The following is a 22,838-nucleotide window of genomic DNA, read 5'->3' as shown; positions in this document are numbered from 1 at the left end:
AGGCTCAGCCTGGAGAAGAAACGACATAGCCGATAGGACTCTAGGAAATGTAAATTGAATATTCAGCCACTTATTATTGAGGGGAAGTGTCTGGAACAGGTCTCGGTGTTTCGATTTCTGGGAATGGAGTTGAGAGACAACCTAACCTGGGGAGAAAACAGCAGAGACCTGAGGAAGAGAGCACAGCAGAGGTTACATTTTCTGAGAATCCTCCGGAAAAATAATCTCTCAAAGGACCTGTTGATTGCATTTTACCATTGCACTGCTGAGAGTGTATTAACTTATGGTCTGTGTGTGTGGTTTGGGAGCTGCACCGTCGGGGGGAAAACAATGCTGTCCAGGGTGGTAAAGACTGCAGAGAGAATAATTGGGTGCCCTCTTCCCACCTTGGATCAAATCTATGCTTCCTGGTGCCATAAGAAAGCGGCAGAGATCGCGCAGGATAGTGCGCACCCCGGAAACGATCTCTTTCAGCTTCTGCCTTCTGGAAGAAGGTCCAGGGTTATAAAGACCAGGACTAGCCGCCTGAGAAGCAGTTTCTATCCAAATGTGATTTTGGTTTTAAACGCAGTGTAAGGTACTCTCTGGACGCGGGTGGCGCTGTGGGTTAAACCACGGAGCCTAGGACTTGCCGATCGGAAGGTCAGCGGTTCGAATCCCCGCGACAGGGTGAGCTCCCCTTACTCGGTCCCTGCTCCTGTCAACCTAGCAGTTCGAAAGCACATCAAAATGCAAGTAGATAAATAGGAAGGTAAACAGTGTTTCCGTGTGCTGCTCTGGTTCGCCAGAAGCGGCTTAGTCCTGCTGGCCACATGACCCGGAAGCTGTACGCCGGCTCCCTCGGCCAGTAAAGCGAGATGAGCGCCGCAACCCCAGAGTTGGTCACGACTGGACCTAATGGTCAGGGGTCCCTTTTCCTTTAAGGTAGTCTCTATGGGAGTATATTGTATTTTAAGAATGGGGTATCAGAGTTTTTAGGGGGCTAACCAGGTTGGGATAGCTGGGATAGGAGGCTTGTTGGTTTTGAATGTCTTATGTAGATTCCCCCCCCCCCCCCAATTTCGTTGTTCTGTATGGAACAATGACAATCGAGATTATCGTATCGTATCGGAGAGCCACCTTCAGAAATCTGAAGGGCTGTCAAGATTGGACACAACCTTGTCTTCTGCTGCTGCAGAGGGCAGGACCCAAAGCGAGGGATTCAAACGAACTTTCAGAGGGTCAGAGCCGATTCACAGGGGAACCGACAGACTCTCCTCCCTTGCAAGTTTTTAAGGCGCTTGGAGATTCTTCAGCTGTGATTCCTGGCCCTGGCGGCCCTTGGGGTCCCAATTCTGCGACTCCAAAGCTGGGCCATGCTGAATCTCGAAACAGTATGCAGCATGTAGTTCAAATAGAATACACCACAAACCCCAACGCACCCCGAAGCTTCCCGGGTGAGCGTGGAGTCAGTCGCAGCCTCCTAACCTCCCTCGCAGGGTCGTTGTAAAGAATTGACGGGGGGTTGAACTGTGTCTTCCTCGGAGGAAAAGGCGGAATACAGCAGAACCTTGGTTGCCAAATGGAATCCGTTCTGCAAGACTGTTTGACTTCCGAAATGTTTGGCAACTGATGCGCAGTTGCCAAAATCCGTTGTGGAAAAACTGAGAAACGCACCTCGGAAGCACCTCCAAACTTCCAAGGCGCGTTTGGAAACGGAAGCATTCGCTTCCGGGTGGTCAGCGCTTGAAAGCTGAAACGTTCGACTCCCGAAGCGTTCAGCGACTGAGGTTCTGCTGTGCAGTGGATCAGGTCTTCTGCTCACCTCTGTGAGAGAGCAGGAGAGGCCAGCCAGATGGAGATGTCTGTTAACAACTTGGCCTCCCACCTGAGACCCACACGGTCGCAACTGGACCCCCGCCAGTCACAAAGCGTTCCTGGCATCTGGGGTATTTTGAACGCTCCTTCCCCCTCAGCCTCCAGCAACCTGCCCCTAGGCAGGCTTCGCTGTGGGGCTGCCCGACTCCTTCCTCCCCCAAGCACCCCTCTTGGGCTGAAGCAAAGAGCCTAGGCGGAGGCTTCTGTCAGCCAGCCAGCCAGCCTGAGTCACCTGGAAGTGTTGGGGGGGGTCTTCTTTTGGATTCTGCAGGGGCTCCCTGGGAGCTTAAAGACCCTGTTCTCTTCCTTCCCAGACCTCTCCCGAAACCGCTTTGCCGAGGTCCCCGAAGACGCCTGCCACTTGATGTCCCTGGAGGGGCTGAGCCTGTACCACAACTGCCTCCGCAGCATCCCCCCCGCCATCGCAAACCTCCAAGCCCTCACCTACCTGAACGTCAGGTAACTCGCACAGGGGGGAAGCCAGAGAAGGGGGGAAATGGGGTGTTTCTCCAGAGGTGCGGCGAGGGCTCTCTGGATTCCCTCACGTTGGCGTTGAAAGCCCTGCACGACTCAGGCCCACTATATAGACCCTCCCAGGTTCTGAGATTGGCATAGGGGGCCTTCTCGGAGGTTCCTCTGCCCTCAGGGGGGTGGCCTGCCCCTGCAGAGCTGTGGGGCTCCCTCCTCCCCACAGAGGTGCTCCCAGCCCCTGGCTTTTGCCACCTGAGCTGCGCGTTTTTACGACCCACCTCGTTTCCCTGGTTGCGAGCTGTTTCGAATCGGCTTTTATTTATTTCTTTTCAGTTTCCCAAGGTTATTCCAACAATAGCCCCATTATGACAATGCCGTTTCACATCTTTTCAAATTGCTTGTTGTTGTTTTTTAAAAAATTATTAAGAATTTAAACAAAACATATTATCTTAAAACATATCATCCTTGATTCCCGCCCCCATTTTTCCCCCTCCCCATAAAATAACCCCCTCCCGCCCCCCCCCCGACTTCCCTCAGTTCCAGCCTCTGGTTTCTCTACAAATGCTATTCTCTGCATATTACAAAACGGTATAGATCCTTAATTTATCTGACTGTTTATTGTCAATAAAGAGTTTGTGAGTGTTTATTCAAAACCTGCCAAGGAGTCCAATTCACTTTGTTGTTTCTTTAAGTACTTTGTAAAAGGTTCCCATTCATCTTTAAAATTGCAGTTATCCTTGTCCCATGGTTTATGTGTCAACTTTGCCAGTTCTGCATAATCCATCAATTTCTCTTGCCACAGTTCTTTAGTCGGCGTTTCCTCGTTCTTCCATCCTTGTGCTATTAAGACTCTTGCCGCCGTTGTCGCAGACATGAAGATATTTTTGAACTTCCTTGGCTGGTCTTTTCCTACGATCCCTAACAAAAATGCTTCAGGTTTCTTAACAAATGTTAGGTGGAACATTTTCTTCAATTCATTGTATATCATTTCCCAAAACTTTTTAATTTCTTTACACTCCCACCACATAGGGTAGAATGTCCCATCCTTTTCCTTACTTTTCAAATTGCTTCTGATGCTGCAACCTGCCGTGGGACCTCGGGGTGAAAGTCAGGAAGTAGAGAAGACAAAATGGAATAAGCGCCCCCGCTCCCTTCCTCATTCCCCAGCCCACCCATCCTGGTTTGCCAATCTCCCCTGAGATTTGGGAAGCCAGAACTCTCCTCCTCCACTGTTGTCTTCTTCCCTGCAGCCGGAACCAGCTCTCTTCCCTGCCCTCCTGCCTCTGCCGGCTGCCCCTCAAGGTCCTCATCGCCAGCAACAACAAGCTGGTCTCCCTGCCTGACGATATCGGCACCCTCAGTACCCTCCGCCAGCTGGTGAGTCGGCAATGCCGGGGGTGGAATTCCTCCAGGGCATCCTCTTGCTTGTCTTCCCCCAGGGTTCGGCCTCGCTGGTGTCTCCACGCTCAGCTGGGCTGAAGCCACGTGGGGGTGGGGGTTGGGGGGGATTCCCAAGGCCCTCCAGACCTGAACCCAAAAGGCGACGGGACCACCACCACCCCAACACACACAACTATCACATGGTTCAATCCGCTAGGACAACCCCCTGCAGACAGCTTACTTGTATCCCTCTCTCACCCCAAATCGCCTCGAGGATGCCTAGGTAGAATTGTGGTGGTGGGGGTCCCACTCAAATATACCAAGACAACATGAGAACGGGCCCTTTTCTGTGGTGGCTCCCCATTTGTGGAATGCCCTCCCCAGAGAGGCTCGCCTGGCGCTACCATGACATGTATTTAGGTGCCAGGCAAAAACCGTCCTCTTTACCCAGCCCGTCAGCCATTAGGCAGTCTGTGTCCTTTTAATTTTATTGTTTTATCTTTTGGGTAAACTGCTTTGAGGTGGTGGTTGGGATTTTTAAAAAATAAAATAAAACTGCTAGTATGTAAGTTTTATGAAATAAATAAGCCTTCTCTCCCTGCCCCATGCAATAATAATAATAATAATAATAATAATAATAATAATACGTTTTTATTTATACCCCGCCCTCCCTGGCCAGAGCCGGGCTCAGGGCAGCTAACACCAGTAAAATTACAATTAAAAAATAAAATAGCAAAATAAACAAATTTAAATACAGGTTAAACATACAATTTAAAATGCAGCCTCGTTTTAATAGTAGCCCATAGATCAAGACCATAAGGGTGGGAAACGTAAGGGTCAGACTGAGTCCAGACCAAAGGCCAGGCGGAACAGCTCTGTCTTGCAGGCCTTGTGAGAAGATGTCAAGTCCCGCAGGGCCCTGGTCTCTTGGGACAGAGCGTTCCACCAAGTCGGGGCCAGTACTGAAAAGGCCCTGGCCCTAGTTGAGATGTCTCTAAAGCAGTCTTAGTACTGGCACCCCTAAGGCTCTCTCCCGGCCTCCAGGGCTCTCCCTCCCCCCCCCCCCCAGGATGGGGCACGGCTCACCTGTGACCTTTCCCCAAATCCTCTTTTCTGCCTCAGGACGTCAGCAGCAATGAGCTGCAGTCCCTGCCGGCGAGTGTGGGCGGCCTGGAGTCTCTTCGGGACCTCAACGTCCGGAGGAACCAAATCGCCGTCCTGCCCGAAGGTCAGTGCTTGTCCAAAGCGCCTCCCTCCTTTGCCGGCGCCATCTGGGCACCGGCAGATCCCGTGCTTCTAAACGGGAGACGGAGGCGGCCCTCCCTGCCCCTCTTCTGCCCCTCGCTCACGGACGCCTGTGCTTTGCCCCACCTCAGAGCTGGCGGAGCTGCCCTTAGTGCGGCTGGACTTCTCCTGCAACCGCGTCGTCCGCATTCCCACCTGCTACCGCCACCTGCGGCACCTGCAGTCCATCCTGCTGGAGAACAACCCTTTGCAGTTCCCACCTGCGCAGGTAACGGGGGCGGGCGGGCGGCTGAGAGCAGAGACTGCTTGGAAGGTGGGGGGCCGGAGCCGGCCTGTGGCTCTCCCCACCCTTTCCATTTATCTTGCCCTTAGTGGGGGCTCTCAGTGGGGCCAGGATGTGTCACAGGCTGGCGGGGAAGGCAGGCGCGATCCGGCAACTCGTCGCACCTCCTCCTCGCTAAACGGGGCAGGCAGCCTTTGTTTTGCGGGGGCCGCCGCCGCCACCTTATGACCCAGCGCCTCCGTTCTCCCGCAGATCTGCTCCAAAGGCAAAATCCATATCTTCAAATACCTCAACATTGAGGCCTGCAGCAAGGCACGGCCGGACCTGGCAGAATTCACACAAGGAACCCGCCCCGCCGGCTTCGGGACGTGGTAAGGCGGGCAGAGGGGGGCCTGGCAGGCTCTGCTAAGCATCTGCTGCCCCATGGGAGGGAGGCAGGGTGCCTGGGGGCAGGAAGGGGAGGAGAAAGGCTGTACCTGGGAGGAGGCGGCTCTGGAGCTGCTTTAGCCACCGGAGAGGGGCTTGAAGAGCATTGTTTCCAAGAGGCTTGTTTCTGTGTCTGTTCCCACAGCCTCCCGGACGATTTCTACCCCGTGCGGCAGTATGGCGGCCTCGATTCAGGCTTCAACAGCGTCGACAGCGGGAGCAAGCGGTGGTCGGGGAACGAGGTGCGGGAACGCCTTCCTTCTTTGCTTGCAAGGGACATTTTTTACAGTTACGAAGGAGATAGAGGGCTTTGCAGGGGCCCTGATCCCTGCCTAGGCGGCCCTCAAAAACCTTACAGCCAGAGGGGCATGGCGTGAGCCTCCCAGCCCGGTTGTGTCCCAGCCTAGTCATGCTGTTAGAGGATTGCAGGGTTGGAAGGGATCCGCAAGGCTTCTCCAGTCCAGCCCCCTGCCACGACTCCATAACGCCCGAGAAGCAGCCAATGATCACACCTCACTAATGCCTGGCAGAATAATAATAATAATAATAATTTATTATTTATACCCCGCCCATCTGGCTGGGTTTCCCCAACCACTCTGGGCGGCTTCCAACAAAGTATTAAAATACAGTAGTCTGTTAAACATTAAAAAGTTTCCCTAAACAGGGCTGCCTTCAGATGTCTTTTAAAGATAGGATAGCTGCTTATTTCCTTCACATCTGAAGGGCAGGCGCCACCACCGAGAAGGCCCTCTGCCTGGTTCCCTGTAACTTGGCTTCTCGCAGGGAGGGAACCGCCAGAAGGCCTTTGGCGCTGGACCTCAGTGTCCAGGCTGAACGATGGGGGTGGAGACGCTCCTTCAGGTATATTGGGCCTTTGAGGCCATTTAGGGCTTTCAAGGCCAGCACCAACACTTTGAATTGTGCTCGGAAATGTCCTGGGAGCCGATGTAGGTCTTTCAAGACCGGAGTTCTGTGGTCTTGGCAGCCTTTCCGGGTCACCTTCCAAGGTAGCCCCATGTAGAAGGCTATCCAAACCTTGCTTAAAATACGAAGGAGAGTCCGCCGCCTTCCAGGGCCATAGAATTCTAGCATCATAAAGTTGGAAGGGACCCCCCGTGGGTTACATAGTCCAGCCCCCCCGCAATGCAGGAATCGCAGCTCAAGAATCATGCCGCCTCTGCTCAAAAGCAAAGGAGCTGTCGGACGGCCCTTACCACCTGCCGTTTGCTGTTTCTCTCTCCTCCTTCACCCTCCCTCGTTCTCCCCGCTTCTCAGTCCACAGATGAGTTTTCGGACCTCTCCTTCCGCATTGCCGAGCTGGCCAGAGACCCCAAGCAGTTGAGAGAGAAGCGCAACGGGACAGGTGAGCAGCCAGGCAAATGGAGGGGGTGGTGTTGCTAACAGCAAGACCTGACTTTGGGCCTGGAGGGAGGGGAAAAGAGGGAGACCTGAGCCCTAACCTCCCTCCTTCCTTCCTTCCTTCCTTCCTCCGTTCCCACAGTGGATGCGGCTGATCTGGAGCAGATTGACTACATCGACAGCAGTGTCAACGGGGAGGAAGAGGAGGATGAGGTCTCCGTGGGAAAGCCAGAGAGCGCCTCTCTGGGGACGGCGCCCACCGAGGTGAGAATGGAGCTTGCCCTCCTACTGGCAGATCTCTTGCAGTTACTCTTGGGTCCTCCCGGGGCAGGATTTTCCCGCGTCCTGCTGGGAGAGTTGGAAGGGAGGGCAGGGGTGGCGTCTGAAGATGGCGAGACCCCTTGCATTCTCCCCAAACAGAGGAGCGACTCTGGGGTCCTGGGCAGGCAGAGTGTGGCATTGTCAGCATCGTCCCTGAGCCAGTGCCACCAACTGGACTCATCCACTTCAGCCCCGACTGGGCTAGGCGAGCTGGGCAGCACTTCCAGAGACCACCTTCTGCACAGGAACAGGTCAAAGTGCTGTGGACTCACAGCTTAGAGTCGTGAGCACCGGATTCACTTCCACAAGAAGACAGTCGTCGCACAGCAGAGTCTTGCAGAGCATAAACGACTCAGAGAGCAGCTCTGTAGAATATCTTCTTTTATTCTATCTACAACTATTATACAACTATATACAGAGCTTAATGAGGTCTAAGCATAAATGAATGCTGAACTGCACTGAGTGTCTGCAGCTGCTCCTAGCAGCAATCTTATCTATACACATGATCTCTAACACTCAGTCTCTCTCTCTCTCTCTCTCTCTCTCTCTCTCTCCCTCCCCACCACACACACACTGACTGACTGACTCTTTGATGTGGTGCTGGAGCTGAATAAGTAGAGAGTAGAAAACCGCCCCTCCTCTCTGGAGAATCAGCAGAGATCATCATGAGATTCTTGGATATGGGAGGGGTGAAATCTCCTCAGGCATTTGTGGGCTGGGGGCAAAAGCTTCTGAATCATCTTGTTTTGCTTGAACAAGATGATCACCAGGGGGTGATAAAAGGGTTGGACCGCCAATAGGAAGACGTCCTGACCACCTTCTCCTGTTTGAGTTCCACAGTTCAGCTGTGAAAAACGGGCTTTGTTTTCTCTGTCCCAAATCCCCCAAGGCTCCGCTTCACGGGAGGAGTTCTGGCGTCACGAGAGAGAGGGATGAAAGCTTTCCCCTATCTGCCTTCTCCTCCCCGGGCGTAATTTTCTAAGCTGTCACATTGCAGCCTCAACCAGCAAATTAATTCCCCCCTTTATTTGCTCACGTTTTCTCTCTTCTTGGCCTCTTCTAGGACTTCCAGAAGCCCAAGAAGAGCTCCTCTACTTCCCTCCAGAAAACAGGACTTGTGGAGCAGGGCCCGACCGGCAGGTGTGTGGCGCCACCTTGCGGCCAGCTCCCTGCGCAAGCGAGTGGGATCTCGCGCCGGATGCAGCCTTGTCCCTGTGGGGTCTCCTTTCCCTCTGCCCCAGCTCCCCTTCCTCCCAGGGTGCTGTTGCCCCCTGCCCAATCCTGAGCTTGGGGTGTGGGGTCCTCAAATCCCTCTTGGCTGCTGGGAATGGCCCAAACCCCACATGCTCTTCTGGGCTTTGAGCCCATTTTCTGTGGGGCGGTGTTCCCTCCTGCTGAAAGGGGAGAAGCTTTTCCCTTTTGCAGGGGGTCAGACGGGCAGCCAGTGATGGGCAGTGTTAATGGAGAAATCTGAGGGCCCCCTTGGACAAAAAACAAGGACCCCAGCCAGGAAGACCAGAGCAAAACAGCAGCCAGTAGGCTTGGTCTTGACTGAAGACTGTCGTGACAGGACTCCCACCTACCACCAGGTGGAACAAGATGGAAGCCCCAAACAAAAGAGAACCCAAACTTTTATTAGCTGCTAATCCCCATGTTACACGCCCCCAAACTACATCATGGTTACATCACGAAAGGGGAGGTCTGGTGGCCGTAATCTGAGCATCCTGGACCCTGCCCCATGGTTCCCCTTGCCCTCCACCAAACACCCATCAAGTGGAACAAAAGAGATATTTACATTTCCCTGTTTCCCAGCCGAGTGAATTCCACCCTTTTGCCTTCATCTGGGTTTGTTATTTCTGGCATGGCTACCTGTCTGGCACTCAGGTATCAGGAGGCCAGGGATTATCCCACAGGCAGAGGGGCTGCTGAGTAGCTGAGCTCACAGGTCTAGATGAATTTCTGGAGTTTTCCCACTGAGCCAGTACAGAGATACATTTATCAGTGAATTCTTACATTTGGTATCGTGCAGCAAAGGCCCTTTGAATAGATAGGAAGAAACTGTGATGAAGTGTTTTGTGGGGACAAGTCACAAAAGGGATTGTGCTGGTTTTGGTAGTGGGCTGCATGTGCAGGATATCTGCTGGAGGGGCAAACACACCCCCCCAACCTATACATAAATTCCTGCAACAGTAGCGACCCCCATGCTTTTTGTCTCCTGCGCTGCTGGGGTTGGCGGTTGTCCCCCCACGGTCTCTGTGACCCCCTGCCTCTTGCTTCCCCCTCTCCTCCAGGGCCAGCCTTCCCCGGCCAGAGCCATTTGGGGAGGAGCGCCGTCGCCCCGAGATCCTTCAGCTGTGGCAGGAGAGGGAGCGCCAGCAGCTTCAGCAGCGGCCCCTGTGGAGCCAGGGGGCCGAGAGGAGGGAGAGGTAATGGTCGGGGGCAGCTCCTTCTGCTTATTTCTGCCCTTTGTGGCTCAGGGCTCTTGTATTTACAGGACCGCCTCTCCTGGTCTGCCCCGCAGAGGACCTTAAGGTCCATGAAGAACCATAGTTTAGAGGGCCCTAAGGAAGTCAGACTATCATCCCCCAGGGCCAGGGCCTTCTCAGTGGTGGCTCCGACCTGGTGGAATGCTCTGTTCCTGGAGACCAGGGCCCTGCAGGATTTAACCTCCTTCCGCAGGGCCTGTAAGACAGAGCTAGTCCGCCTGGCTTTCAACTTGAGCTTAGCCTGATCTTAGCCCTCCCACTCCCCTTTTTATGAAGATCACCCGCTCTGGGATCCCACAGCTAATTCTCCCCTGGTCTCCTCGCTGGCCCAAATACGACTAATTTAGCCAGCTACCCCTGGGGATTATCTAATTGATTTTTGAATTTTATTGTTATTCATGTTTTTATACTGTATTTTATGCTGCTTTTATAATTGTTTTGAAGTGTTTTAAATTTGTTGTTAGCCACCCTGAGCCCGGTTTTTGAACCAGGAAGGACGGGGTATTAAAATTATTATTATTATTTATTAGCAGTATTTGCATACTACCCTATCGTAAAAAATGCAGCAATAAAACCGTGCCATAAAAGCCACAAGAAGTTGGAAGCAGACATCGCTTTACCCTCACGGAAGGAGCTGCCCTTAACTGCCTGCCCATAGCCCCAAGCCGCTCCCCTCCCTACCCCCAGTGCCTGTCAGAGGGAGGACTTGAACCCAGGCCTCCTCAGCCCAATCCTCTGCCCACTTTATGCTGTTGGCTGCTATTGCTATCACTCTCTTCATTAAATAAATAAGATGGGACTCCCGTCTTAAAACCCAGAAGCCGGTGGCTGTCTCTACAGTGGTACCTCGGTTTTCGAAACGTCTCAGAAGCCAAACGTTTCGGAACCCGAATGTCGAAAACCCGGAAGTAATTGCTTCCGATTTCGAACGCACCTCAGAAGTCGAACGGCTTCCTAGGTGTGTTTTTCTTTTTTTCTCCATTGACTTTGTTGACTGCCCTTTGCGCCCTTGGTTGTTGAATGTTTTGGAAGCAGAATGGTCTTCCAGAACTGATCACATCTGACAACCGAGGTACCACTGTATTTTGCTTCATATATAACACCAGTCCTGAAAGACCTACATTGGCTCCCAGTACCTTTCCAAGCACAATTCAAAGTGTTGGTGCTGACCTTGAAAGCCCTAAACAGCCTCAAAGGCCCAGTAGACCTGAAGGAGCATCTCCACCCCCATCGTTCTACCTGGACACTCGGGTCCAGATCCGAGGGCCTTCTGGCGGTTCCCTCATTGCGAGAAGCAAAGCTACAAGGAACCAGGCGGAGGGCCTTCTCGATGGTGGCACCCGCCCTGTGGAACGCCCTCCCACCAGATGTCAAAGAGATAAACAACTACCTGACATTTAGAAGACATCTGAAGGCAGCCCTATTCAGGGGAGTTTTTAATGTGTGACATTTTAATGTATTTTTTATCTTTGTTGGAAGCCACCCAGAGTCGTATTATTATTATTATTACATTGATAGCCCAGCCTTTTCCTCCGAAGAGCTCCAGGTGGTGTGTGTGATTCTCCGCCGCCTTTAATCCCCACAACGACCCTGCGGGTTGATTAGACTGGAAGGCAGGGATGACTGGTTTCACGGCCGATTGCGGGGATTTGAACCCGGGCCTTGAACCCTGTAACCGCTATGCCAGCCTGGCTGTTGGGAAAGGGGGTCCTGAGTGATGCAGCCCTTCCACCCAGGACACCAGCTAGACTGGTCAGCCTTTCTCTCTCTCCTTGACTCCGGGTTTCTTCTCTCCCCCATGGCAGCCTGGCAGAAAGCAGCAGCAGCAGCAGCAGCAGCAGCCTCTCCCAGCTGAAGCATCGGAACCAGGTAAGGACGGACGAACGGAGGGAGGGGGCGTGCATGTCTCCCCCTGTGCCTGCTTTCCATTCAGAACATTTCGGGCGCTCTTCACGGGGCTTCGCAATGAAGGCTCCCAGCCAAACAGGAGAGCTGGCCTTTGCTTTGTGTAATGTTAGCCACATCGCTCAGGTGTCTTCCCCTCCCTTTGTATAATGACATGAGCAGATCAGGATCAGGCCAGCCGTCTGCCTAGTAGTCCAGCATCCTGTTCTCACAGGGGCCAATTGCCCCTAAGGACCTAGGACTCCAGATAGACTGCCACCAGACCTGGAGGCTCCATAAGAAAACCTGTGCTGCTGGATCAGGCCAAAGGTCTAGCCCTGCACCCTCTTCCCACAGAGGCCAACCAGGTGTGTGGCGTTCCCAAAGCAAGGAAGGATTGGACTCTGATGAATAAAATACACACGAGGCTTGACCAGCAAGACTCTGGGAGGAGTGTGTATAATAATAATTCCTCTCCACCCGTTGGCCCAGGTCGTTTTATTCACAAAAGAACTTTTTACACAGTGTTTGTAAGAACCAATCAGATTTCCCCTGAGCATTTCAAAGAACTCCACGTGGGACAAAGTTAAAGATTAAAACTACAAAGAGCTGATTTGAGCATGCATAGTAGTTCAGAGTAAATAAAATAGGAAACAAGGAGAAATGCTTTTGGGAAACCCCAGAGGTCATAAACAGGAGAGGCAGTATTTGCCATCTGCTTGTGAACTCTCTTCCTGGTCCTTAAGATCTATCTAAAGGTTAAACTACGTCAAAGTAACCTACTATCTTCATGTACTGAGGATGCCTGATGAAGCAACTGGCCTGTGTTTCAGAATGCTGATATGTGCCTGTCAGCAAATGGCAGAGGTGGAGAGGCTTGTGGGATTTGATCAGGAACTATTATCAATGAATCAAACCCAGTCAACGCCATGCTTTCATCGCGGACACAGTGGCTTGCTCCATATTTCATAATCAGTGGCGTAGCATGGGGGGTGCAGGGGGGGGCGGCAGCACCGGGTGCAACATCTGAGGGGGTTAGGGTTAGGGGGCGCAAATCCACGGGTTAGGGGGCGCAAATTACTTGCCTTGCCCCCGGGTGCTGACAACCCAAGCTACGCCACTGTTCATAATTCCTCATAGCAATCCCACCTGACCCCCACACTCTGGATATTTGCACCCCTACATTGGTGCCTGCTGGAAACCTGCAAGCTGGGATCCCCAGCACAAGAGCCCTTTCCCCTCCTGGGGTTTCCAGAAACTGGCGTTCAGAAGCAGCGCCACCTCTGGCTGTGAAGGCAAACCATAGCCATGGAGGCTAGAAGCTATGGGTAGCCTTCTCATCCTCCATGAATTGGTCTACTCCTCTTTTAAAGGCATCCAGCTTGGTGGCCAGCCCTGCCTCCTGTGGCAGGGAGTTCCGCAGTTTAACAATGCGCTGCATGAAGAGGGACTTGATTTTATCTGTCCTGAATCCAAGTAACGGTGCCCCCTTTCCCCCCCCCAACCCCCAATCTCTCTTTTAGGGACCAGAGCAGCTGTCTGGCTCCCCCAGGCAAACTCTGTACTCTGCAGGTGAGTTCCTCCTAATATCTGGAGGGGGGGCGGGCACGGATGAGTCTCCTGGCAAGCAGAGGGGAAAGCTTTTATTTTTTATTTCATAAAACCTGGTAAGAAGCAAAATCCTCAAAGTGGTTTGCAATGGAAAATCAACAACCGTAATCCAAGTTAAAATAGCGATAGATTAAAAACAAATTAAGGGACGTGGGTGGCGCTGTGGGTAAAACCTCAGCGCCTAGGACTTGCCAATCGCATGGTCGGCGGTTCGAATCCCCGCGGCGGGGTGCGCTCCCGCTGCTCGGTCCCAGCGCCTGCCAACCTAGCAGTTCGAAAGCACCTCCGGGTGCAAGTAGATAAATAGGGACCGCTTACCAGCGGGAAGGTAAACGGCGTTCTGTGTGCTGCGCTGGCTTGCCAGATGCAGCTTGTCACGCTGGCCACGTGCCCCGGAAGTGTCTGCGGACAGCGCTGGCTCCCGGCCTCTTAAGTGAGATGGGCGCACAACCCTCATCTAGCCCGTACGGGCAGGGGTACCTTTACCTTTACCTTAAAAACAAATTGAAACTCACGTTGACTTCCTTAACATTTGGGAAGGCATGTCTAAACTCCAGGGGTGGATTTTGGGCTTTCGGATTTCAGAGTCACCCCGTGTGACACCCTGCCTCTCGCCTTCTGTTCCCCCGTCAGCAATCGGGCTGCAGCATTCTGCGCTGACGGCTGCCTCTGGTTCATGTGTGAGGGATGCCTCATGTTGAGGGATGCCTTGAGGCCTTCTTTCCTCAGGTGCTTAGAACCTGCAAAGTGTGTTTGTATGTGTATGTGTCTGTCCCTGGCAGGCAGTTTGCAGGACTGGTGCAGGATTGAGGTTGCAGAGGCAGGAATCCGGTGGTCTCCTCTGGGGAGTCAGGGGGTCCATTTGCTCCCTGCCACCTCCTCCCCCTTTCTCCTCCAGTGCAAATCCCCAGCTCAGCGCCCTCTTCCTCGTCCTCTCCCTCCTTTGCAGATCCCGTTCACCCTGCCTACCCTTCCTCCCGGGAGCCCGGCTCCGTGCAGAAGCCTTCCAGCTTCCTTTTCCGCTCCTCCTCACGGAACAACATGCAGCGGGGCTCCGGTGAGTAGGGGAAAGGGGAGAAGCCTCTGTAGGGAAGCGGCCCCTCCGTCGGGCAGCGGGGCTGCTGGGCCCTCTGCGGCCACGCATCTCCCCCCTCGCCCCAAAGGGTGTGGCCTCCTGACGCAGCCAGACGGGGCTTGGGATCGGGGCCAGTGCAAGCTCCCAGAGGCCCCCCCTCCATCAACATGGTCCCTGGCAGGTTCAGAACCCCACAACATCAATTCTCACCAGCGAAATGGGGCTGTGGGAGACTGAGGTGACCTTGTTTCTTTGGTTATCTCTCGCTTGGACTACTGCCATGCGCTCTATGTGGGGCTGCCTTTGAAGGTGACCCGGAAACTACAACTAATCCAGAATGCGGCAGCTAGACTGGGGACTGGGAGTGGCCGCTGAGACCACATAACACCGGTCCTGAAAGACCTACACTGGCTCCCAGTACGTTTCCGAGCACAATTCAAAGTGTTGGTGCTGACCTTGAAAGCCCTAAACGGCCTCATTCCAGTATATCTGAAGGAGCGGCTCCACCCCCATCGTTCTGCCCGGACACGGAGGTCCAGCTCCGAGGACCTTCTGGTGGTTCCCTCCCTTCAAGAAGTGAGGTTACAGGGAACCAGGCAGAGGGCCTTCTCGGTGGTGGCTCCCGCCCTGTGGAACGCCCTCCCACCAGATGTCAAAGAGAAAAATAACTACCAAACTTTTAGAAGACATCTAAAGGCAGCCCTGTTCAGGGTAGCTTTTAATGTTTAATAGGTTAATGTATTTTAGTGTTTTGTTGGAAGCCGCCCAGAGTGGCTGGGGAAACCCAGCCAGATGGGTGGGGTATAAATAATAAATTATTATTTTTATTATTTGGAGCAAAGGGCATCCAGGTTTATTACAGTTTACTAGTTGAATTTGCGCCCCACCTTTTCCTCTGAGGAGCTCAAGGTGGCACACCTCGCCCCGTCCCCCCAATTTTTATCCCCTATGGGGGAGGCGAGGCTGAGAGGCAGTGACTGGCCCCCGAGGTCACACCCAGTGAGCGTCACAGCCCAGTGGGAGCATTTGAACCCAGGTCCTGATTGAACCCTCTAATCACTGCACCACACTGGCTCTCCTGCTTCTGGTACCCTGCTGCCTGCTTTCGAGTAACCCCCACATCCATCCATCCCTCCAGGGCCCCCCCCATTAATTTCAGGAGGGCAAAAGCTGCGAAGGGCACGATGTGGATGTAACTTGGATTCTTCTGCGTGGCAGGACCTGGCGCTCTTCCCATGCCTCTGAATGAGAAACTGGTGGCTTTGAGCTTTCCCCCGTCTTTCCTCCCCAGGTTCCTTCTCGCCCGACCTCTCCCCTTCTGAGCTCAGGAACCAGCGGAGGCTGCGTGCCGGATCGCAGGCCCAGGACGAGAGGGAGCATGCGGCTCAACTACGCAAGGTACAGACCCCCAAAAGCCAGGAGGAAGCAGCTTCCAAGGGGGCGCATCTCCTGGTGGCTGAACTGTAAACAAAACCTCGCATTAGGATTGTGATGGGCTCAAGAGGTATACCGCCCTGTACCCATAGCTCCCAGGGCGACTCACAACACAGAAGCGCAATAAAAAAGGAAAATGTAGAATAAAAATAAGAGAAATACAGTGGTACCTCTGGTTGCGAACGGGATCCGTTCCGGAGGCCCATTTGCAACATGAAAAGAGCACAACCCGAAGTGTCGTATCTGCGCAGGTGCACGGCACAATTTGGTGCTTCTGTGCATGCACAAAGCGCGGTTTAGCACTTCTGCGCATGCGTGAGCAGCGAAACCCGGAAGTAACTTTTTTCTGGTACTTCCGGGTTGCCGCAGGACGTAACCTGAAATAACGTAACATGAAGCAGGCATAACATGAGATATAACTGTACATTCCTATGCCGTTTTATATTTTTGAGGAAGAAAATTTCCAAGCGATTTAAAACCTTTGTTGACACATCAGATGAAACATTTGTTTGAGGCGCGTTCGAATCGTGCCCAACTCAGGAGTGGGCAGAAAGCATCTGTAAAAGGCATGGCGCAGGGTGTTGGCTTTCTCTATAGTGATTCAAAGACACGTGATTTCACCGAAACGCCAGGTGCCTTGGAGCATTACCCCCATGTCGGTGGGGAGCTGCCTGTCAAACATTGCAGAAGGCGGCTGAAGATGGAGTAAGCGGGGATGGCTTGGGGGGGCAGCAACGGAGGGACGTTGCGGCTCTGCTCTGCCCTCCCCAGTCAGAGACAGCGATGCGCCCAGGGGCCTGATCCGGCCGGCTCTCCTTACATTCTGCCGCTCTTCAGACGCTGAGCCTGACCCAGCAGGGCCCTTTGTAAGTTCTTACTCTCTCCCGGTAAAAGCTGACCAGCATTAGTGGCGCACAGCTCCAGAGGATGCTGAGAGGTGGGTGTCCAGGGAGCCCTCAATCCCTGGCCTGACTGCTCCTCCTCTCCCCTTCTTCCCCGCAGGCCATCGAGTCCCAGCTGAACGTCACCCTGGCCGAAGACCTGGGCGAGGCTCTGGCCAACGGGGTGGTCCTCTGCCAGCTGGTGAATCACCTGCGCCCTCGAGCCGTGCCCTTCATCCACGTGCCCTCCCCGGCTGTGGTGAGCCTTTGGGGTCGGGGAGCCTGCCAGACCCCCAAGTCCACAAGAATCAGGGGCTCCCAAGCTGCCCCCTTGGACCCATAAACTCTTTTTTTATATAAATTTATTTGGTTTTGCAAATTAAGAGTTTTCCAATCGCATATCCATCATACAACATAAAAACATGCGTCTCCTTGACTTCTTCTGGAAAGCTTTAAATGTTTAATAGGTTATTGTATTTTGTTGGAAACCGCCCAGAGTGGCTGGGGAAACCCAGCCAGATGAGCGGGGTATAAATAAATTATTATTATTATTATTATTATTATTATTATTATTATTATTCCCTCTTCCCCTTTATGAGTCCTATTGTTAAACATTTCCTCCTGCATCTTTCATAATAAATCAAATCTCTCACATCTCCCTTATATCCAAAATTCACCATGAAACTACAAGGGTTATTCCAGTCCTACTAACGATGTTTACAATGGTCTTTAAGGTAAGTTATAAATCTTCCCCATTATTAACATTTTATGTTCCTGATGGCAAAAATGGCCGGAAGAATCGGAAATCAGGAAGACCTTGGACCCATAAACATAATAATAATAATAATAATAATAATAATAATAATAATAATAATAATAATTTATTATTTATTATTTATACCCCGCCCATCTGACTGGGTCTCCCCAGCCACTCTGGGCGGCTTCCAACCAAATATCGAAAACAATACAGCGTCAGACATTAAAAACTTCCTTAAACAGGGCCGCTTTCAGGTGACTTTTAAAAGTAAAATAGTTGTTTTTTGCCTTGACGTCTGCTGGGAGGGCATTCCACAGGGCAGGGGCCACCACCGAGAAGGCCCTCTGCCTGGTTCCCTCCCCTACGAAGGACATAATTCAGAAAAGCAGTTTTGTTTCTACGACCCACTAATAACAATAGAATTCAAAATGGTAGCAATTGCTGCTGATTAAAAATTCGGTTTAAGCTACTTAAGTTTGATCAATTCAACAAAACGAATGGGGACTGGATCCCAGTTCCCTCCTGGCACCCCCCCCCCTTGCCTCTGAGCTCACCCCTAGGTGATCCTCCCTCCCCAGGGGCACCTAGACCAGGTCTGCCTGCCCCAAGGGGTGCGAGAAGCTGCCTAAGGTCATTGCTTCACCCAGCTTAGTACGGCCTGCACTGGCCGGCAGCAGTGGCTGCCCAGGACTTTAGGCAGAGAAGAATCCCCGCCAGCCCAGCCCAGGACCTTCTGCGTGCCAAGCGGGTATCCTTCCCCTTGGGCATTGCTGAGCTGACCTCTCTCCCTCTCCCTCTTGAAACAGCCAAAGCTGAACGCCATCAAAAGCCGGAAGAACGTGGACAACTTCTTGGCTGCCTGCCGCCAGCTGGGGCTCCCGGAGGTGAGGTTGGGCTTCTGTGGGGGTCTTTGTGTGCTGCTGCCTGCTTGTGCCTGCTGGGGAGGGAGGATTGGGGGGGGGGGGACACACAGGAAGACGCTCCTTTAAGAAATGGCCCCTAAGCCCTGTTTTTGCACAACACACACACTCTCTCTCTCTCTTTCCATTCCTGCTCACACATTGCCCCCAACTCCCTCCCCCAGTACAACTCACTAGAGTTGCAAGGGACCCCCAAGGGTCATCCAGACCAACCCCCCGGCTCGGGCAGCCACCCAACCCCTGCTTAAAACACCTAGGGAGGAGAGCCCGCCAGTTTGCGAGGGGGTCCGTTCCGCTCTCAAACAGCTCTTGCCGCCCAAACTTTATTCCTGACGCTTGGCTGGAATCTCCTCCCTTGCCGTTTGAAGCCGTGGGTTCAGATCCTGCCCTCTGGGGCAGCAGAAAGCCAGCTGGCTCCATCATTCACAGGATCATAGAATGGCACAGCTGGAAGGGACACCGGGGGGTCATCCATCCCAACCCGCTGCAATGCAGGAATCTCAAGGTGACCGTTGGCCAAACAAGGCCCGGTTTCCGGTCTGGCTGCCCTTCTCTGCAGACTCTGAGCCCCCTCCCTCCCCACCCGCAGGCCACCAACCTTCCTCTGTGTGCTACCGGTGTGTTTTTTTGTGTGTTCTGTGTTCTCTCCCCTCTGCCACAGGTCTCTCTCTGCTCCGCCTCCGACGTGTCCGCCCTCCTGCAAGGCAACGTCCGCGGTTTGCTCCGCCTCCTCGAGGCCCTGCTGCCGCTGCCATCGCCGCCGCCCGCGCCCCCCGGGGGGGGCTTGCCCCTCGCCCCGCCCGCCCTCTCCGAACACCTCGCTGGCTTTGGCGTCTTCTATGTCGTCCTCATGCTCCTCCTCTACTTCGCCTATCGCAACCTCTGTGGCTGCTGAGCGGGCGGGCAGGGGGGTCCCCGGCCACCCCCACCAGGCAGGAACAGGTTCTCCAGATGTGGGTCAGGGTGCGTGCCCCACACTCCCCAGGCTGCATTTGCACAGAGGTGGAAGTCCGGGTGTCAGCAGTGCAGTCGAAGCGGGACACAGACAAAAACCATTTTTCCCGAGGCCAGCGATCCCTGCATTCCCCCCTTTTAATAATAATAATAATAATAATAATAATAGCTCTCCCCTCCCCAGTCAGAATTAGCTCCCTCTGCCAGGTCCAAGGGGCAGGGGGAGTGCAGGGCAGCCCCCCCCCCGGCACCCACTGTTCGGTCTCCTCTGTGCCTTCTTCCCCTAGCGAAAGGTGTTTCGGGGGGCCGTATTTTGGCCGGGGGTAGAAGCTGCCAACTTCCTCCACCCCTCGGTTCACATGCACTTAAAACTGCGTTGCACTAATTCACGAGTGCCTGCAGGGGGGAGTTGGGGGCGTGCAGCAAGGGAGCACTAGCAGCCCCCCCCAAAAAATTGGCGGTCCTAAAGCCTTGGCCCCCACCCACTCCGACACTGGGGGGTCTTCGCTGCCCCTGACCTCACACACACAGCAAGTCTCTGAACCAAATGTCACCCCCTACCCCAGATTTTCTGCCCGTTCCCCTGCGCTGGCAAACTTTTGAGGGGCTCGGCTGTTTCGCACCCCAAAGTTTGTCCTGGGGCATCTTGGTTTGTGGGCTAAAGGCCACTTCTTCCTCAAATGCCCTTGCCCCCCCTCAAAGCCTTTTGGGGTTCCCTGTTCTGGACCTCTTCCCTTTTGGGGCTTCCCGGGGGCACCCAACTCTGGACTCGCACTCCTGCCCTTCCTTTAATCCAAACGTGCAATTTCTGAAGGTCCCACGGAGGGAGGAGGAGATGGGGGCATTGCTGTGTTCCAGCCTGCCCCATAATCTCTCTGGCACGGTGCACCCCCAAGTCCGGGGTGGTGGTGTGGGGGGGGGCCTTCAACAGGTGACAGGAATCGCCTTAATTCAGGGCAAAAGCGGCTCCTCTTTCTAGAGACGGCTGCAGTCAAAATTCCAGCCCCTTCTAGTCTCGCTCCCCATCTCCGCTGCCTTAAATATATTAAATTATACATATATATTTTATATAAATATATAAATATATATATATATATTTGAAGAGAAGAAGATTATGGAATACTGTAATGTAAAGGGAAAAAAAATTGGGGGGGTCTTTTTAAGCATGTACAGAATTGTAAATACGTGGTGCTCTCCATCGATCGCCTCGCCCCTCTCTTGAGCAGGGGGGGAGCCAAAAATCTTTTTCAAGGGCTTTGGGGTTGTTGTTTTCCCTCCCCCTTTTCACGGATAAAAAAAAAAAAAGGACTGCTGTACATTTTGCATTTGTGTTCTTCATGCTTTTTTTGTTCCTTCTTGAGAAGTGGCTCCTGCGTTTTGTGTTTTGTTCCTCCTCGCCTCTTCTCCTGTACATTGTAAAATACCAAGAAATGAATTCTTTTTTTTTTTTTCCAAACGACGGCAGCAGCAGCAGCCTTTGTTTCTTCCTTCCGCCTCCTTCGTCTTCTCGGTTGTCTTTGTATTTTTTCCTTCTTGTAACCGCTGGTGGGGTGGGAGAAAGTTTGCTTTTGCCATCCGTGTTATGGGGTACGTGCGGGTTGCGGTCTGACGGTCAGAACTTGCTGGTGGGAGTTGTAGTTCAGCGGGGGGGGGGGTGTCCCAAAGCCTCCCTCCCTCCACCCACTCTGCAGAACCCACCCTGACCTCGAATGTGCGCATGCACACCTTTTCCCGCCTGCAAAGGGAGATGTGTGCGGCACAGGCACACTTTTCCACCGGCTCCTGTGTCCAGCCGGGCAGAGGCCGTCTCGGTCAGCGGCGCCTGGCCAGGCCGTCCACCTTTGGCCTGCCCTACTGAGAGAAGCGCCGCCTGCCTGCCTCCCCTGCTAACTTCTGCCCCCCACCCCTCAGGAGTCTCTCTGCTCCCCCCACCACGTGCTGGAAGAGGAGGGTCTCCCCCGCGTGGCTGAGACGGTTCGGACTCTGCTGGCAACACACTGTGCTGCCCCACCTCTGGGGCGCCAGAAGACCTAGGCGGACCGGACAGGGTGGCCTAGGCGGACCAGACAGCAGGGACTGCGCCAATCGGAAACTTGCAGGGCGGCAGTGCAGAGCCGTAATCGCTCAGGGATCTTCGTCGGGACCAAGCAAGAGGAGCCGGGAGCTTTCCCCACCGGGAAACGGACTCCACATTCAAAAGGGGCGAGAGGGCAAGACCCCTTTGTCAACGGCTCTCTTCCCATCCAAATTTAACAAGAACATTTGTGTGTGGTTTTTTTGCATTTGCGCACATGTCGGTGAGGTTGCATTTAAATAAGCTGCTGCCTCGGTTGTGTTGTCCATTAGCAAAGCCTTTTTTCTATTGGTCTGGGATTATGAAATACGGGGCAGAAAGTTCTGCCCTCTTCTTAAAAACTAGCCACTCTCAGCGCCCAGCCCTCCTTCAGCCCAGGTTTGTTTCCTTCAACAGAAAAAGAACTGTGGAGTTGGAAGGGACCCCCAAAGGTCATCCAGACCAACCCGCTGCAATGCGGGAATCCCAACTGCAGCATCCTTGACAGGTGTGGCCACCCAACCTCTGCTTAAAAACCTCCAAGGGCCCCCCAGTGCCCAAGGGAGTCCTTGCGTGGTGAGACCTCCGGCGCTTCTCTGCAGGGCTCTTTCTGTTCCATCTGCAAAGATCCAAACCTCTGAGCTGCTGCATGTCTGAAAGGGCAATTGCATGTCAGCCCGGAGAACACCCAGGTCGGATTGGAGGGTGGGATGGGGTGGAAGCTTTCCTTCTAAGGACAACGGCAGGTTCACTGACATCTGGAGGAGCTCAGCGTCAGAGCAGGAGAAGAGCTCTGCTGGATGAGGCCAAGGGGCCCCTCATGGAGACCCCCCCTGTTCTCACAAGGGACAGCCAAGGGCTGCTGGGGCATAAGAGCCACCCTCTCCCCCGGGGCTTCCTTCCCAGCGTGGCTGCCATGTTTGTAGGCGCGGGTGGGAACTGTAGTTCAGCCTAGGCGCCAAAGGTTCCTCACGGCCTGCAGGAGAAGAGCCCACCGCCGCACCCGGATCAGCCCAAATGCCTGCCTGGGACCCAGCACTGAACGTGGGTCGAGTAAATACCCCAAAGGAAAGCCCCCCCCCCCCCGCCACCTTCCACAGGACAACTTGCTCAGTGGGGTCGACTCTGGAGTAAATGTACACAGCCCTGCAAGCGAGGGGGGTTTTCTTGCGGGTGGTGGGGCTTCAAGGGGGCTGGTCAAGCTAGCCTTTAGCAGATACTGCCCTCCTCATGGGCACTCATGTCCCCTCTGCTAGGTCCCACCCCCCCCCCCCATGGAGTCGTGGGTTCTGTGCAGCTTTGGGGGAAGCGGTTTTGCTGCAGCCTGAAATGCACTAGCAGGCCTTCCCGGTCTTGGTGCCCTCCCAGGTGCCCCAGGGAGAGCGTGGCAGTGGGCACGAGGGGATGTGGTCCACCCCCATCACACAAGGCTACCCTAAGG

General features: G+C 53.7%; 1 protein-coding gene across 5 annotated transcripts in view; it reads left to right on the top strand.

Moving 5' to 3' along the window:
- Positions 1 to 21,686, top strand: part of LRCH4 (leucine rich repeats and calponin homology domain containing 4) — a 67,346-nt gene extending 45,660 nt beyond the window's left edge. For 2 of the 5 annotated variants that reach the window (XM_083706706.1, XM_083706707.1), the window contains exons 2-18: positions 2,172 to 2,316; positions 3,579 to 3,705; positions 4,831 to 4,936; positions 5,085 to 5,221; positions 5,489 to 5,607; positions 5,808 to 5,904; positions 6,938 to 7,025; positions 7,164 to 7,285; positions 8,406 to 8,482; positions 9,634 to 9,768; positions 11,634 to 11,697; positions 13,236 to 13,284; positions 14,273 to 14,380; positions 15,690 to 15,796; positions 16,835 to 16,972; positions 18,277 to 18,354; positions 19,052 to 20,793. In XM_083706706.1, the coding sequence (XP_083562832.1) occupies positions 2,172 to 2,316; positions 3,579 to 3,705; positions 4,831 to 4,936; positions 5,085 to 5,221; positions 5,489 to 5,607; positions 5,808 to 5,904; positions 6,938 to 7,025; positions 7,164 to 7,285; positions 8,406 to 8,482; positions 9,634 to 9,768; positions 11,634 to 11,697; positions 13,236 to 13,284; positions 14,273 to 14,380; positions 15,690 to 15,796; positions 16,835 to 16,972; positions 18,277 to 18,354; positions 19,052 to 19,285 (1,931 nt within the window). In that variant the 3' untranslated portion in view covers positions 19,286 to 20,793. Of the gene's footprint in view, positions 1 to 2,171; positions 2,317 to 3,578; positions 3,706 to 4,830; positions 4,937 to 5,084; positions 5,222 to 5,488; positions 5,608 to 5,807; positions 5,905 to 6,937; positions 7,026 to 7,163; positions 7,286 to 8,405; positions 8,483 to 9,633; positions 9,769 to 11,633; positions 11,698 to 13,235; positions 13,285 to 14,272; positions 14,381 to 15,689; positions 15,797 to 16,834; positions 16,973 to 18,276; positions 18,355 to 19,051; positions 20,794 to 21,255 lie in introns of those variants that run through there. The other 3 variants (XM_083706705.1, XM_083706704.1, XM_083706703.1) reach the window with 3 other exon arrangements.
- The last annotated feature ends 1,152 nt before the right edge of the window (positions 21,687 to 22,838 follow it).

The sequence above is a fragment of the Podarcis gaigeae genome (assembly GCF_964106915.1).
Source record: "Podarcis gaigeae genome assembly, chromosome: 13".
Lineage (NCBI taxonomy): Eukaryota > Metazoa > Chordata > Lepidosauria > Squamata > Lacertidae > Podarcis > Podarcis gaigeae.
The sequence above is the reverse complement of the archived record's forward strand: the minus strand, read 5'-3'. Positions and strand labels throughout refer to the sequence as shown.